Below are 16,250 nucleotides of genomic sequence, written 5' to 3' on the forward strand. Positions count from 1 at the left end.
AATATTCTAAGACGAAATTCTTTCTGACATACCTTAATTAGCTTGATTTGTGTTGTCTCTGGGCTTCAAAGGGTATTCTGGAGGAGTAAAGAGAACTGTTTCCCAGGAGATTTGTGATCTTTGAAAATACTGAGGCTGCCTTCTCATGACTTAGCTTTGTTAAACTGATATGTTTAACTAACTGGCAGTGACCATAAGATGAGTTACATTTAACTTCTAACTTACAGTATGGCTCTGGATATGAGACAGGGCTAAGTATTTTGGCTCTAAAGTTAGTTCATTGTCAAAAAGTATCCAGGATTTCAGGTGTTTAACTCAATTAACATTGAGAGTATGTAAAATTAGGCTACACATGTTATTAGAATTACTTTTTTCTCTTGAAATTTCTGGCCTTTAGATTCCCAGACCTGGCAGCAAATCTTTTTGGCTTCTCTGCTTCTGATCCTAGCTGTTTTCACAAAATGCAAACACATGCAAAAACATTATAATAAACCTCAATGTTCAGTCATGTTCAGTAAGACTTCAAAAGATGTTTGCTTTGAACTTGGTTCTAAAGATGGGCATACCTTCATGAGAATGGAAGATATCTTCTTACTCTCTATGATGTGGTTTGGCCCTTTTCAGGGCCCCAGAGTAAGCTTTGTTCTGTAAGGCACATTAAATTTACTTTTTGGACTAAGAATTAACATAGCAATTTCTTCTTATAGAACATCTTGGGGCTCTACTTCCCAACGGGGCAAGGGTTTTAGACCACAAAGAAAAAACAGTACTGCATCATCATGAGCTCCACATTCTATGCCCTGCCTTAGATTTAACCAAGCCTTCGAACTGTGGTCCGCAAGGTTGTTGGGTGTTGGGTGATCCACATAAACGCTGGTATCACTTCATAGTTCACAGAAATGCGAGACGAGGCTGAGGAGGTGTGGTATACCTTGTAGCCAGCAGAATCTGATTGCAAGGGTACCTTCTCTAAACACATCCTTCCACATTCTTTTTCACTTTGTTTCCTTTCTAAGTTTTACCCAGCTTCTCTGGTAATCACACTGCAAAGCACTCTGCCTGTCCTAGAGAAAACTGTGCCTTTGACCTTTCCTCAGATAGACCATTTCAGCTGGTGAGACTCAAGGTCTCTTTTTTGATAGGGCAATTTCATTGGGTCTCACTCATTTATTGCTATTCTTATGTTCTGTCTTTATTTTTGTTCATCTATATTTCAGGGTCATTGTCCAATTAAAAAAACAGAATCTATTTTTAAAATATCTTTCTCTAGTTCATCTTTGAACCATATTTTCTGTGGATCCTAAATAGATCTAAAATATGACCTTTCTCCCTATCTCTTGCTACTAGAATCTCCATGATTCTGTCATTTCTGAAATATTCAAAAACTTTTACAGAGTCTTTGTCTTCCTATGTTTCTTACCACATTTTCTAACTATCTTTTGATAATTTGAACATGTAATTAAAAATTTGTGCCTTTTGTAATAATCCTCATTCGGTCAATAAAATATTTTGGAGTGACTCTCAGATGCCAAGCTCTGCTTTAAGTGCTATAGACAGTAAGGAGATAAAAGTGTCTACTGTCAGAGAGCTTCCATGGTATCCTTAGTCCAGGCCCGGGCTATGCCCCTTTGCATGGGATGAGGAGTCCCTATGTCAAGGGAACATACCTACCTGGAGCCTGACCATGTGCTAAATACAGGATCTTGGAATCTTCTGCCTAAATGATTTGAAGCCTGCTTCCTGAAACTGCATGGCCTCTTTCTTTTGTCCATCCTTCCCCAAGAGCTCAGTTTCCAGGCCTGAGGTGTGGACAAGCAGCAGCTACTTGGGAGTGAGCTTGGAGATGCAGGCAGGGATATCTACATATATGTTCACAAAGCCCCTGGTAGTACAGCATGGGGTGGGGGGAAAAAGAGGCAAGAATATGGTGCTGGGGTCACCACTGCCTTCCTGCTGTTCCTTTTCTGCCAAGTTATGGTGCAGAACCTGAAGGAATATAAGAATTCTGAATTTGAAGCTGGCCTGCCAAGTCTGTTTGAATGTCAGAATGTATTTTATTTCATGGCTTGTTGCCATTTGGACATCTGCTTGACCTCTTGCCTCAGGCCCACAAATGTTAAAGATGTGGCTATGGAGCTGACAATGTAGTGGACAGGCCAAGGCAGTCAGTGTGGTAAATTCTCTAATTTTAGGGAGTCGGGGGAACACATGGGAAGGGCAACACAAATGTGTGGGTCAGGGAAGTCCTCTTGGAATGAGAGGCACTGCACTTAGCCTTGCCAAGAGTAGAATCTTGCTAGGTAACATCAGGAAGAGAGCATGGAATCCACAAAGGAATGGGTTGAGGAGGGAAGGAGAGACAGAGAGAAAGAGACAGAGATGCTAACTGTATGGGGACCTGGAAGTTACTCATTATGACTGGACTATTGGGGATGGTCTTGAGTTGAAGGAGAGATGGTCAGGAACAGAGTCCTAGTAAGGATGCTGTCTTACGCCCTTTTCTCAACAATTTCTCTTCACTTGTGTCATTTGCTTCTTTCTAGAACTTTTGATATCCAGTCTTGTAAAAGTCCTCTTTCTCTCACCATCAGTCAACCTTAAGTTACTGATGAAAATTTATTTGTATGCGAAGTCATTTGATAATTACCTGTCATTGAAAGTGTAGGATCCTTGTAATGAAAGTGACACCAAAATAAGACTAGATAAATGAAAAAGTAACATTTGATTTCCCCACAGTTGGGTCCCCTTTCCCGCTATCTTCTTGAAGAATTAAGCATATCTCTAATTTTCCTACCTTACATAGTATCACATTGGTTTTCTCTGTCTTTCCTTCACTGAAAACCTCCTAATACTGGTACTAATACTTATTATCCTGATTAATAATGATGCCAGCCAAACTTTCAAACTTGTCTTCTATGCTTTATAGACATTATTTCATGTAATCCTCACAGTAACCCAAGAGGTACACATGGTGTTATCACCATTTACTGAAGAAGAAATTGAGACCCAGGGAAGTTATATAATGTGTCCAATGCGCATAAGCATATGTGGCAGAACTGGGTTATGAGCCCATAGTTGCTTGACTCCAAAGCCTGTACTCTTGCCTATCTAGGACATCACTTTTTGCCTCCTTCTGATAGTACAGCGAATCAAGGCCAAGTCTTAGTCCAGTGACCAACTCATATTAAACAGAAGAAATGCTGTGCAAATGTTTATACACCGGTGGCGAGTTCAGACATAGTAGTGGGTATTGTCTTTTCAAATTATCCTAGAGACTATGGGCAAAACTTCAGAATCAGTAATTGGGATACTTTGAATACCCCCTCCATCTTCCCTTCTAAGTCACTTTTCTTATTTATTTGGAGGTCACCTCTTTTTCTTGGAAAATTGATTATGCTCCAACATATTTCCTCTAAGCAAGTCACAACTCTCCTAGTGACACTGTTTATGACATCAGCTGCCAAGTTTGTGACAGGCTAGATAATGTTACTTCATACATTTTATTTATTTGGTATGAAATTTAATTCTACAGATAGCATTCTCCTTGGACCACTTAAGGAATCAATTAAAACATAAAAAATCAATACCCTTTAAATAAATGTTTTAAGGATTAAAAATACACTTTTAATGCAGTACTTCTGCACTATACTGCCTACATTTATTTATATTTACAAGTCAGTGAAAAAGAATTTTTCTTACTAAGTTTAAACTATTCTAGAGCCCTTTGATGTCTATTAAATAATGCAAGGGTGTCTGAAATGTGAAACTGGTCTTTTTGTTTTTGAATTAAGAAATCAGAGATAATGTTGAAGGAAACACAAATTTGATTCCATGATCTGTTAGAGAAATATGTTTCTTTCAATGTAGAGAAATGCCTAGTATTGTTACTTATCTAAAAAATCAATCATTTTTTTTTAAATTAAGGAAGCATAGGCTGAGAACAGGAGAGACATAAAAGTCTTGGTATTTCATGAGCATTGGGTATCAGTTTTCCTGCATGCTCCCATTTGAGTCACAGTTCAGGAAGTTGGTCACCTTAGCCATTTAGCCATTTTGCAGACACAAGTTAATTTAATTTTAAAAGAATACATTGTATGTTTGGTTTAAATTATGAGGCTGACATTCATATTTCACTGACCTTGGAGAATTTATACAGGTACTTTACAGATTCCAAAGTGACATCTATTGATTTTTTAAAAAGCTTAATGGAAGAGAATTTAAAGGCGTAATTATTTCAAATGGTAAAAATCAAAATTGCCAACTGGTTTTTATGAGGTCAGTGTTATAATTAAATTAGCTTAAGATTGAATCAGAACAATAAGAGTGTTCTTTAACTACTTGTCTAGATATATAACCAATAATTACTTTGTTACATACACCAAAAGATTTGGATCAATGAGAGGTTAGATATGTGACCATGGAGATGTAGCCAACAGCAAATAGGGCATTATAACATTTCACTGTAATTTTTTTGAGTTTCCCTTGTACCTTACAATTATGCCTGTAACTTTATAGTTTAACATTAGAAATGGCTAGCTCTAATTTTAAATATCTTTTTGTTACAAAATAAAATACAAATATACAGAATCACCCAAAACAAACATATGGCTTCATGACTCACTAAAATGACAACACTACACATGTCAAGAAATAGAATTTTGCTAGAAAACCTAGAAGTCCCTCCACTGTGCCCTGTGCCGATCACAACCTCTGCCTCTCCCCACAAATAACAGATATTCTAACTTTCATAATCATCAGTTCCTTCCATTTTAAAAGTAGCTTTATCAGTCAGATATGTATCTATTGACATTATGGTCAACTTTGCCAACTTTTTGAATTCATGTGTGTCTTTAAGTCTCTTTTAATCTATAGGTCCCTCTGCCATTTCTAGCATTTTCTTGCAGTTCAGCTGTTAAAGAACCCTGGCCAATTGACCTGTGGTTTTCTGCCATCTGAATTTTACTAACTTCATATTCCTGGTACAATTCAACATGTTCTTCAGTCCTCTGTATTTTCCTGCAAATTATCCCGAAACTGGATAAAGCTTTGCTTTGGTATAACTAGAGGAGGCACGTAATATCTGGTTGTTTCTCATGTTACCATCTTAACAGCCACTATTTCTTGATCTCAAAACCTGTCGATTCATTGATAGTTACAAAGTGGTGATATTTTAATTTAATGATTTCTTTTGTGTTTATTTGTTAGAATACTTTTGTTAAGAGACTCTCCCCTCATTTACCATTTGCTTAGCCAGTTATACATTTCCCATAGGAAAGGGAGGATAATGCTTGATTTTTCTTCTTTACTAGTTTTCTAAGATGATGAATACTTTCCCTATTATCCTCAAAAGATAACCAATTCTTTCTTTAAACTTACTTGACATGTTTTAACCCATGGAAATTACTGTCATTGCTAAAGCTCAAATCGTACCATTTTTGGCTCTTAAGAGCTTCTTCAAGTTTATTTTTGGGTCATTTTGTTATGCCCCTGGTAGTCTCTGGCAGCTTCTTTGGTATGACATAGCACAAGATGTTCCAAGCTTAGGTTTTATATATCCTGCCCCAAACATGGAATAAATCAATGTTTTTTGAAGAAGCCCTAGTTTCTTTTCATGCAAACCTGTATTTCCGGGTCACAGTCTGGACACAAGGGATGGTCATTGCTACTGGGTTGGTCATTATTTCTAGCCACTTCAAGTGGACATTTAGTTCATATTGACACTTTGAATTCAAGATTTTAATTAACTTTTTTATTATATCTTTATCTCTTTTTTTTCCACACCCACAATTTCAATCTTCATTGATAAAAGTGATATTAGAATTAAAATATTGCATAATAACTTATTTGTTTCAAAGCATTACACACAGCAGTCTCAGAATAAAAATACCAATCCATCTACCAATATGAATACTGAAAACAAACAAAAAATGCATATGCTTTCTCTATTCTCTCCCAATTTTTTAATAGTTGCACAAAATCCACATTGTCAGGGTATATGCTTAATGCATAATATATTCTCCCCTTTCAAACTGCCATGTGGCCTCAGGACAAGTAAGTCTGTAGTTAATGTTCTCTATCCATTCTTATGTGTAGGTATTTTGGTTTTTTGAAGCTCACTCTCCATAAGATTCCTGGGCTCACATTTTCTTTCCTTCAGTATCTTAAATATAGTACTTCATTTTTCTACTGGTATAAATCGCTATTGTTAAAATCTAATGACAATGTAAGTTCCCCTTACAAGTCATGTGATCTGTTTTTCTAAATGCCCAAAGGGCTTTTTTTCTTTTTCTTTAAAATACAATAAATTTGCTAGAATTTATCTTTTGGTAGTCAGACTATCTGGTTAACTATTGTCAGATACGCAGTTAAGTATGTAATTTTTTATTATTATTTCCGGGAAGTTTTCTGGAATCACAATTTCTTGCATCTATTCTGTTCCCTTGCTTTTGTTTTCTTCTTTAGGGTCTTCTTTTATCCATAGACAGTTGACCCTTGGGCAACATGGGTTTCAACTGTGTAGAGCCACTTATATAGGAATTTTTTCACCCATAAATACAGTAAAGTGCTGTAAGTGTATTTTCTCTTCCTTACCATTTACTCCATAACATTTTCTTTTCTCTAGCTTGCTTTATTGTAAGAATACAGCACATAATACATATCACATATAAAATATGTGTTAATCAACTGTTTAATATCATGGGCAAGGCTTCTGGTCAACGGTAGACTATTAGTAGTTAAGTAATGGATGGGTGAGACCAAGGTTATACATGTATTTTTGACTGGTGTGAGGGGAAGGGTTTAGTGCCCTTAACCCCTGCATCATTCAAGAGTCAACTTTATTTCACCTTTACCTATCTTCAGTATTTATCACTTTCCCTAAAACACTGTATTAAAAATCCCTTTCTTAATTTCTTTTTGATTAAAAAAATTCCCCCCCCCGCCTTTTTTTTTTTTACCTCTGGTTCTCCTAACGCATTATCTGTTGTGCTTGTTTCATCTTGTGTCTCTTCCGTTTTAGTCTTTATTTCTCAAAACTTAAAAAAAGTGTTTTTCCTTAATTCTGTATCTCATTACATTTTTAAAAGGTCAATTTTGAATATTTCCATTTTTCAGGTTATGAAAATAATCATCCATAGCACTCAATTATCAAAAATAATAAAAATATACTTATAATACATATTTTTCATATTTCAAGGTAAAAGTTCTATTCAATAACTACTTACAAATCCTAATTGATCCGCAGCTTCTTCAGTGGGTTTGATGAACAAGCATTCAATAATAATTTCTACTCATTGTTTTTAAAAGTGACTTAGTTCTTTTATCTAGTTATTTATAAATTTTGAATTGTATATGCTCTGTGTAGAATCCAGAGACACGTAAGATCTACAGATTGCTTGTTTATTTGTTTATTCATTCCTTCTTCAAACATTTTGCCATGCCCCGTACCAGCACATAGGAAGCAAAAATTAATTAAAATAATTTTTGCTCTCCAAGAACTTAAATGGGAAAGATTGAGCAAGTAACCAATGATTGTAATAGAATGTGATATGTGTTTTGATAAAGATGTCATAGTGTCAAAGGATAACATAGAAATTTGAGTAATATGGCCAGGGCAGGAAGCAGGAAAACCAATTGGTGGGAGGTCAATAGAGATACAGACATTTGCAAAATAATAACATTGCACTTCTCAGTGGAAATTTCCCATACTCTTACACATTCACTATGTCATATGAAACACAGCCCTGTGGTTCTATTGTCTACGTTTTGTATACGAAGAAACTCTGCTTCAGAAGAAAAGTTGACTCTCCAAGATCTTATGGCTGATAGTTTGCTCTGTTGGCACATTAAACAATTTTATTTTTGTTTTTTTTTTAAAGATTTTATTTATTTGAGAGAGAGTGTGCACAAGTGGAGGGAGGGGCAGAAAGAGAAAGAGAGGGACCAGAAGACTCCCCACTGAGCACAGAGTCATGTCAGGGACATGGGGCTCGATCAGCTGCTTAACTGACTGAGCCACCCAGGCACCCCTAAACCATTTTAAAAAGAATGAATGAATACTACCTTCTGCCTGTGATAATAGTGAAACAATATGAATCATTGATATGATAAATTCATCAGCATATCAGAGAAGACATACACGAGTAGTACAATAATAGTTCAAGCTTGGTCAAATGGATTTTTCTAAAATCAATTGACCAGTAATATATATCTCTGTCTTTTCTATAAATCAATGCAATTAAATACCATTACCACTAGCCATCCATTCTTACAGCTGCACCCTCTCATCCTGTCCCTTCCCCTGTCCAACATCCACGGACAAAAGTTACCACTCTCTCAAACAGGGAGCCTCTCATTACCGGCTTTGCATTCCCACCCTTTTTTTGTTTGTTTGTTTTACGTGAGATTAAAGGAAAGAAAAGAATAAAATATTTTCCCCCATTTTTGCAACAGCATGGTTACTTTTCAGAAAATAAGAAGGAACACTAAAATGCCTCAAATCATTTAAAATGTAACATTTTAGTGATAGTCATTAACCCCATAATTACTCCTGCCTTTTTCCATTTTTTTAAGGTAAGTCTCTACGGCAAAAGCATTACCATAAGGGAATTTTTTAGTTTAACATAAAAAAAATTGGAAGAAAAATATAAATTGTTTTCATTTTAGGTTAACAGTTACATACGTGCTTACGGATTGAGTGTTATTTGTTCCTTCTGAGGAGACAAATTTGGCTTCTGATCGTCCCTTAGATTGCTGTACAGACAGACCCTGCAGCACCAGTGGAACTCAAAGAGAGAGTGAATCATGACATCTTATCCTAAAATGTCACTGTCGTTTAGCCCTTAACAATGATGAAGCAGTCAGATATCTCCTCTATTGGATAAAGTGTTCTTTTCAGAGAAAGAGGTGTCTGCACTAGTGTGACATTTATTCATAAGATTATGGGCAATTTTTCAGAAAAAAATTTTAACTTAATATGAAAAGACATCAAGGCCAATTAGAAACAGCACTTAAGATGAGTCTGAAGACAAGTGTAACTATTAACTTATTGACTCCATCAATGATTTGAAAGACTTTTGAGCTTTCCAAAAATTTCTGAATTACAAACTACTGCACCCAACTTTTTACTAATTGGAAATAGATCACTGCCTGTTTTCTTGTACATCAGTGATAATTGCTGCCTGTAGAATTTGCTGGAGTTTGGAAAGCTGAACTTCAATTTCTGTAACATCTGCCACAAATTCAGTAATCCTGTGTAATAATGTAATTAGAAAACAACATATGACCTTCATATTAGCAGCTGTATTACAGGAAATTATAGTATAAAGTTAGGAAATGATGCATGATGTTAATACCTCCATATCTAAAAATAGAGTGTATTTCTGTGCATAGTCTAATTAATGCTCTTCATTGTAATACTTGTGGTTTCATGTATTTGCTATATTGTGTCTGGGCCCCTGCACAAAATCTTCCTTCCTTCTAAGAGTTCTCCTCTTTATTCAGCTCCTTCATCTGGCTAATTGACTAAGTCTTTAAGATTAAAAATAACTTGCTCTTGAAAATTCCTATATTCCTCTACTTTGTCTTTCTGATCACATGTATGCAGTGACTACAAAAACTTCTAGCACATGAAAGTTCTCAATGCAACCTTATTAAATAAATGAAAGGCTAGGTGCCCTTGCCCCCAATTTGTTCCCCCGTAGCACCCTGGGCTCACCTATGTCAAGTAACATTTGCTCTATATTTGAATAACTTGTATATCTGTCTTCTTAAGGTAAATTTTTTATGGTAGGGGTGAGTTTGTTTTCACCTCTTTGTCCCCACACTGAGTGCTGTATGTAGCATGCAATAGGTACTTAATAAATATTTGTGGAATAAATAATGGGTGAAGTTTATGAGTCCCTAGGGTTTAGATATGCTTTGGCCATTCCTATCGAGCTCCCTTTCTCCTACAGGTTCTTCTTAAGAGGGTGCCGTGTTAGGATTATTGTTTAATTTCATTTGAAGAGGTGGGACGAAAGAGCATTCTGGTGAAAGTGGGCTCTCATGAAACTTTCTTTGGAAGAAATTCATGCCAGAGGCCTCAGACATAAAATGTTTGTGAATAAATATATTCTACGTGAAAGTGCAAGTCTATATGCATTTTATCTAAGGATTTGTAAGAGGTGAATAGAAAATACTGATTTAAATAAGAGAAGCATGGTTAGTGAAAAACAGTGTTGGATTCAGGAGAGTGTGGGCCTAGTCCTAGCTCTATCTCTAGGATATTCTGTCTCGCTGAGAATATTTTCTTAAATGGAAAATAAGTAGGGGAGCAGCAAGAGCCTTCATCTCTAACAGCCATAATCCCATGCCAAATGGTAAGCCGTAATGATACCAGTTTTTCTTTATTTTCTCTTTCTCTGAGTTTTTGCATTGGATAATTTTGATTTACTTCTGGGTGATTATCAAAATATTAGTTTGTTGAATGACTTGATATTTAAAGTGCTAGTTCTTTAAAATATAGAGTAGGATGACTTACGTGGGCAACTGTGTGCTTTGAAAGGGATTTTATTTCATTAGCGCGCCCCCAGAAGGGGAAGAAGGGAAGGTCGGCATCAGCATTTCAACAGTCCCGTGTTGGAAATGGGGAACCCGTGACAGACATCTTGAATGGAGCCTCTTGATTGGAGCCATCTATTCCCACCCTAAGAATTAGAGATCCTGACATCTTGTTCTTTGTTGTGTGCCCTTGGCCCTGTGCCAGATTTGTAATCCTCTGTGCAAAGTGTTTGTTTCCTCTGTATTTTCCTCCCAGAGTCTTTTTTACTTCGTGCTCCTCATTCATCAGTGCCACCCAGGTCAGTAATTTATGAATGGCAGTTACAGCCCAACTCCAGTCTGTGTGGCCTTTGAGACAAATGCTGTTGTGTAGGTTTCTCCTTTCCTGTGGTACAGATATTGAAAAGTACCTGGCACTGTGGGAAGAAGCAAGTCTGTCGGGAAGCCCTGTAGTGTACACCGTGCTTTGGTCATATCTGACCATCGAGAAAACCCTCAGTCATTACCAGGTCATAGCATAAGACTGTAAGTGTCCAGACAAATGGGGAAAACCGATGCACTCTAGCTCCAAGGAAACAGCCCTCTTCAGTGAGTACCCAGGGGCCCGCTCTGTAGCACCTCGCTGTGAGCCCTCAGATGTTCAGAGACCAGGCAGGCAGGCCTCCGACGCTGGCCCCTCCAGAAAGCAGATCCGAAACAGCCAGTCACTTGTCACCTTGTCTTCTTACCCCTAGCAACTCAGGCGAAGTGGGGGGAGGGGGGCTGCTGTTAGTACACAAAGGACTGGTTCTGTCACAGGGAAGAGCCAGACTGGAAGAGTCCACAGCTTTCTTTCTAGAATAATTATCCAAATAAAGGGAGATAGTATAGCAAGTTCAACTAGAAAAAGCAGTTTATCTGAAGAAAATTTCCAACTTTCTCCGTATGCTTTGGTTAAATTCCTCCCAGTTTGGGGGTTTTACATGGATTTGATTTTTCCTAATAGTTTATATTTTAGCTTAAGTAAATATAACTGTCCCATCTCTTTGACTGTCTTATCCATTGAAAAGCCCACAAGCTTGGAAGCATTTGGAAATATTTAAACTATAGCATACAAATTTTTCACCAGTGGAAACCATGATTTGGAAAAAATATTATATATCTGTGATTTCTAAGCATTTAGGGAAACCAGCACTTTATTTCCAGCTTAATTTTTGGTTTGAAATGAGCATGCTTTTTTTCAACCCTCTCCAAGTGTTTTGGAGTATACAACACAACTTTTAAGAAATACATTTATTATTTATTTATTTATTTATTTATTTATTTATTTATTTATTTATTTATTTTTATGTTTTAAACTTTTCATTTCCATGAAAGAGAGGAGTGTCAGAGTTGAATCCGGTCCCAGCAGAGCTTTGCCTATACCTAGCCACTTGAAGTGAAGCACTTCCCTAAGCCCCTCTGCCTTTAGGGTCTTTGCATATCAGATTGGCTTGAGTATGTTTTGCCCTCAAGTTGCAGTGAAAAACTAATCAAACGAGATAATGTATGGAGAGCCTTTGAAATGTAAAAAAAGAGTGTCTTTGAAAAATTAGAAACAAATGTAAGCTTTATTCACACTTATTTAGCTATCTTTTAAACACACATGGTCTCCTAGAATTTATCATTTCATGATATCTCAGAATTTATTTCCAAATGTCTCTGGCCAGATAGTATAAAAATATAACTTATTCAAACTAGTGAGTTGTTTGACAGTTTTGACCACCAATGTTTAGAAGAATTTGGGATATATGTTTAATCCGATGTTAAATTTCTTTGGTTTAAATCTCAGTGATTACTAGCACCCAGTGAAGGTCTAGTGAAAAGCACAAATAATGGAGAATTTACTAATAACATACAAGCAAGGTGAGAAAGGCTGCATATAAACATTGAGGAAAGGACAGGTTAATTATCTATATTCTCCCCACAAAATATTTTTAAGTCCATGTATTAGATCTTCATACAGATTTATAGAATACAGAATGAGTGACTTTTTTCTTAATCTAACTTTTAACAACATAGTTATAAAACGAGTAACAGAAAATTTTATGCATCTCCTTTAGTATTCTGTCCTAAGATTTAGTTAGCTATTCTAAGTGGTTTGTTTATGTGACTTAAAATCCACTTAAGAGAGATATTGTTGCCTTAAAAAAATTATTTCCTTTAGAGGAGAAAGTAGCCAAACTGATCGTCCCATAAATATCAACTGAGATGGTGGGAGAACAGTAAGGATTTGGTGGTGTTCCCAGGTTGCACTACTCTCCATGATTCATCTTCCATCGTCCCTTCTTTCTTCTTCCTCTGACTTTTTCAACTTCTTTTCCCCTTTGCCTCTAGGGAGAAGCCTCCAGTGGAGGACAGTCACTGAAAAACTACATGGAAGAAGTGAGTTTTAAGGTAGCCTCGTAACATAGTCTGAAATCAGTCTGTCATATAAGACGAATATTCACTTGGGCTTTCTCCATCCTGCTATAGGTTTTCCAGTCTATACCTATTCACTGGTCATGCCCACAAAAACAAGATAAAAAATAATATGTTAGCAAAATATTTTTTGGTCCTCGTTGATAGGGGGGTACTTTATAACAATTCAGTCATCCTGAAATTGAAGGCAAAACTGCACAAACCTAGGGCTATCATATATTTTCACTCACAAACATTTGTTGTTATCCTAATAAATGAAAAACATGTGCATAAAGTAATAAGACATGATCATTGCTGTTATGGAAAGAACAATCTGTACCAAATTGGTTTTCATTCATGTGATAAATGCTCATCAAGGACATTACTTGTGCAGGCTATTAGGCAAAGTGCTGTCTTGACAAATAAAATATATGCTAGATTTTTGTTGGAAATCCGTTTAGACGTCTGGATTTATTTTGGAGATATCCAAGGGTGCTGTGTGTCACAGGATGTGTCTTTGGGCTGTCTGCAAATGGTATTTGGGAACTTGCAGATAAATCCGTGGATAGAATCCATAAGACTTGATCTGAAGCCAAACCACAGTGGTCACTAAATTAGATATCTGAATTTGTTGTAGGTGAGTGGAACTGGGAAATAGTTTGATGATGATGTCATGGAAGTACCAAATATTTGGTTTGAATATTGCTACTCAGAAAGATAGAATCTGGTTCTCTAAATATTTTATTCTTGCATGCATGCATCCATCCAAAACTGAGTTTGAGTGGCCTACTGAATGTGCCACTGAAAATTTATTCAAAAGAGCATATCCATACTTAAACTCACCCTTGCCTCCAAATACCACTTGGAGAGGAAAATCAGAGTGCCTAGCACCCCTTTAAGGCTCTAATTTCACTGGTTTGCCTGTTTGGAGGTGGTTGAAGTTTTGCCAAAGGCACATGGAGAAAAGAAAACGAAAGGAAATGACCAGGTTGATTGTCCGGGTTCAGGTTAGAAAAATCAAAATATATGGTGTAAAAAAATTGGAGGGTTAGAGCACCAACTTTAAATTTCAGTTTAATGAATTTGATGCAGAGATTGAGTAGAATACATTGAAACAATTAATGTTGCCAAAGAGAGGCAGACACTGTTTTCAATGTGTATACCAGTAACATTTCTCTTTAGGATTCTGTGGTCCCTGAAGCTCTTGGCTTCGGTGGTGGGACTGGGGGTGGTGGGCACCTCTACAAGAAGGGCGTCTGTTACCTGTTGTAATGCACCCTGTATGGGTCTAACACTGCTAGAGGAAGGGGAGAATTGAAATGCTAGCACAAGAAATAGACTGCATATAAGATGATGGAACTTTTAAAATAAATCATATTTTAATTTTGTAGCTCTTATCCAGGAAACAGATCTTTCTTCTCTCCATTATTATGAATGTGGAATCTAAACATACATGTTTCACACAATTGTGAATGTTCAGTGTGAGAACAGGGTTGGGAATTTGTGCCTTTTCATTGGAGGTTCTGGCAGGGCATTGCTCCTGAATGTGGTCCTCTGACGAGCAACATAGACAACTGGGGGCTTGGACAAAATGTAAAATCACACCAGATCCAGAAAATAAAAATCTGGACTCTAACAAGATCCCTCTGTGATTCAAGGCACACTAAAGTTCGAGAAGCACTGCCCTGAAGTGTTCTTTCAATGTTCTTTCTAGAGAGTAACTACATACATTATGGAAAACCCCCAATTTTTTATAATACAGGTAAAGAGGAAAATTCTATTAATAAATTTCTGAGTTTTATTTATTAATTTACTCTCAAGAACAAAATTTTTGTTGATTAGGGGTATAAAATCTCTCTAGCTTATGAGATTCATCACTGACTTCCAGTTTAGAATTACAAGTATGTGCGAACTGCCCATAAGCATTTTGGGGGGGTTCAGTATCACATAGGGTTTTTATCTAATATTGGTTGATATTAAGACTTTAGCTCTTTTTTAAACCAACAAATGATCATTCTTTACAATAAAACTAGAAATATGACCTTAAGTGGAGAACTATTAACTCATTACTAGTTGGTTTCTTTTTTGTGGACATTAATCCATTTGGCCTTTAGGAAATATATACTCAAATTCTTCTCCATTGAGAACATATTGAGAATGTGAGCCATAAAATGATAGTTGTTTTTTTTTTTCCCACTTGTGCTCTTATTTCACTTTTGCTCTCTTTCTGCATGTTAGTTGAATCAGCAAGCAATAAGGAACAATATTTATACATGTTAGAAGCATTGAAGTTAAAACTGTGCTAGCAAACATTTGTTTTTATTTAGTATACACTAAAACTCAAATAAACCATAGTGTTTACATTTTTAATATATTTAACATTTCTTGTTAAAGTTTGGGCAACTCTTTGCAGATCAAAGTCTGGTTTTTTTTTTTTTAATTTAGTCTTATAATTAAACAGAATTATAACCACATGACGTTAGACAATATTGTTTAGACCTAAATCGAAACTAGAGACAATAGGGTCTCCTCTACAAAAGTTAAAATGGAATTTCCATTCTATATTTTCTGGTTTTTAATGTATTATTTTTCCAGAATAGGATTTGTATCTTTTTTGAGATTTTATTTGTTTATCTGAGAGAGCGAAAGAGAGCGTGAGCAGGGTGAAGGGCAGAGGGAGAAGAAGATTCCCTACTGAGGAGGGAGTCCGATATGGGGCTTGATCCTAGAACCCTGAGATCATGACCTGAGCTGAAGGCAGATGCTTAACCGACTGAGCCACCCAGGTGCCCCTAGAGTAAGATTTGTATTTTTGACCATATAAAAAATGAGATATTTTACAATAGTCTACTTTTCCTAATCTTCAAAATCATTCTTACGGTTAATTTCTTTTAAAGAAAGTATGTGCTCTTCACTTGAAAGACACTTCATAATTCAGGTAGGCATAATAATTTCATATTGCAGAGATTTCAGTTTCAAAATAATGTAAACATTTATTCAAAAAATCCGTATAATTTAGAGGAACTTACCAAAATCAAGTACCTCCAAAGCTTGATTGTCACACATTTTTATAGAGAAGCTAATCCATTTAAAATATCACATTTTCCAGGTGAATAATTGGAAAGCAGCACACTATACTGGCTAAAAATCCCCTAATCATGAGAAATTTATTAATTTACATATGTATTTATCAGAAAAGTATTGTCAATTTAAATGGTTGAGAAGCTATGAAGTACTAAAGACTCAAGTTAATGATTTTTTTGAAACTTTCTGAAGAGCAGTTTAGAGCGGTT

General features: G+C 36.1%; 1 protein-coding gene across 1 annotated transcript in view; it reads left to right on the plus strand.

The window, feature by feature from the left end:
• Positions 1 to 16,250, plus strand: part of CUNH8orf34 (chromosome unknown C8orf34 homolog) — a 353,639-nt gene that overhangs the window by 307,506 nt on the left and 29,883 nt on the right. Inside the window, 1 exon segment of the mRNA XM_008710771.2 lies at positions 12,895 to 12,942. Within this exon segment, the coding sequence (XP_008708993.2) occupies positions 12,895 to 12,942 (48 nt within the window).

Source organism: Ursus maritimus, unplaced genomic scaffold, assembly GCF_017311325.1.
Source record: "Ursus maritimus isolate PB19 unplaced genomic scaffold, ASM1731132v1 scaffold_9, whole genome shotgun sequence".
NCBI lineage: Eukaryota > Metazoa > Chordata > Mammalia > Carnivora > Ursidae > Ursus > Ursus maritimus.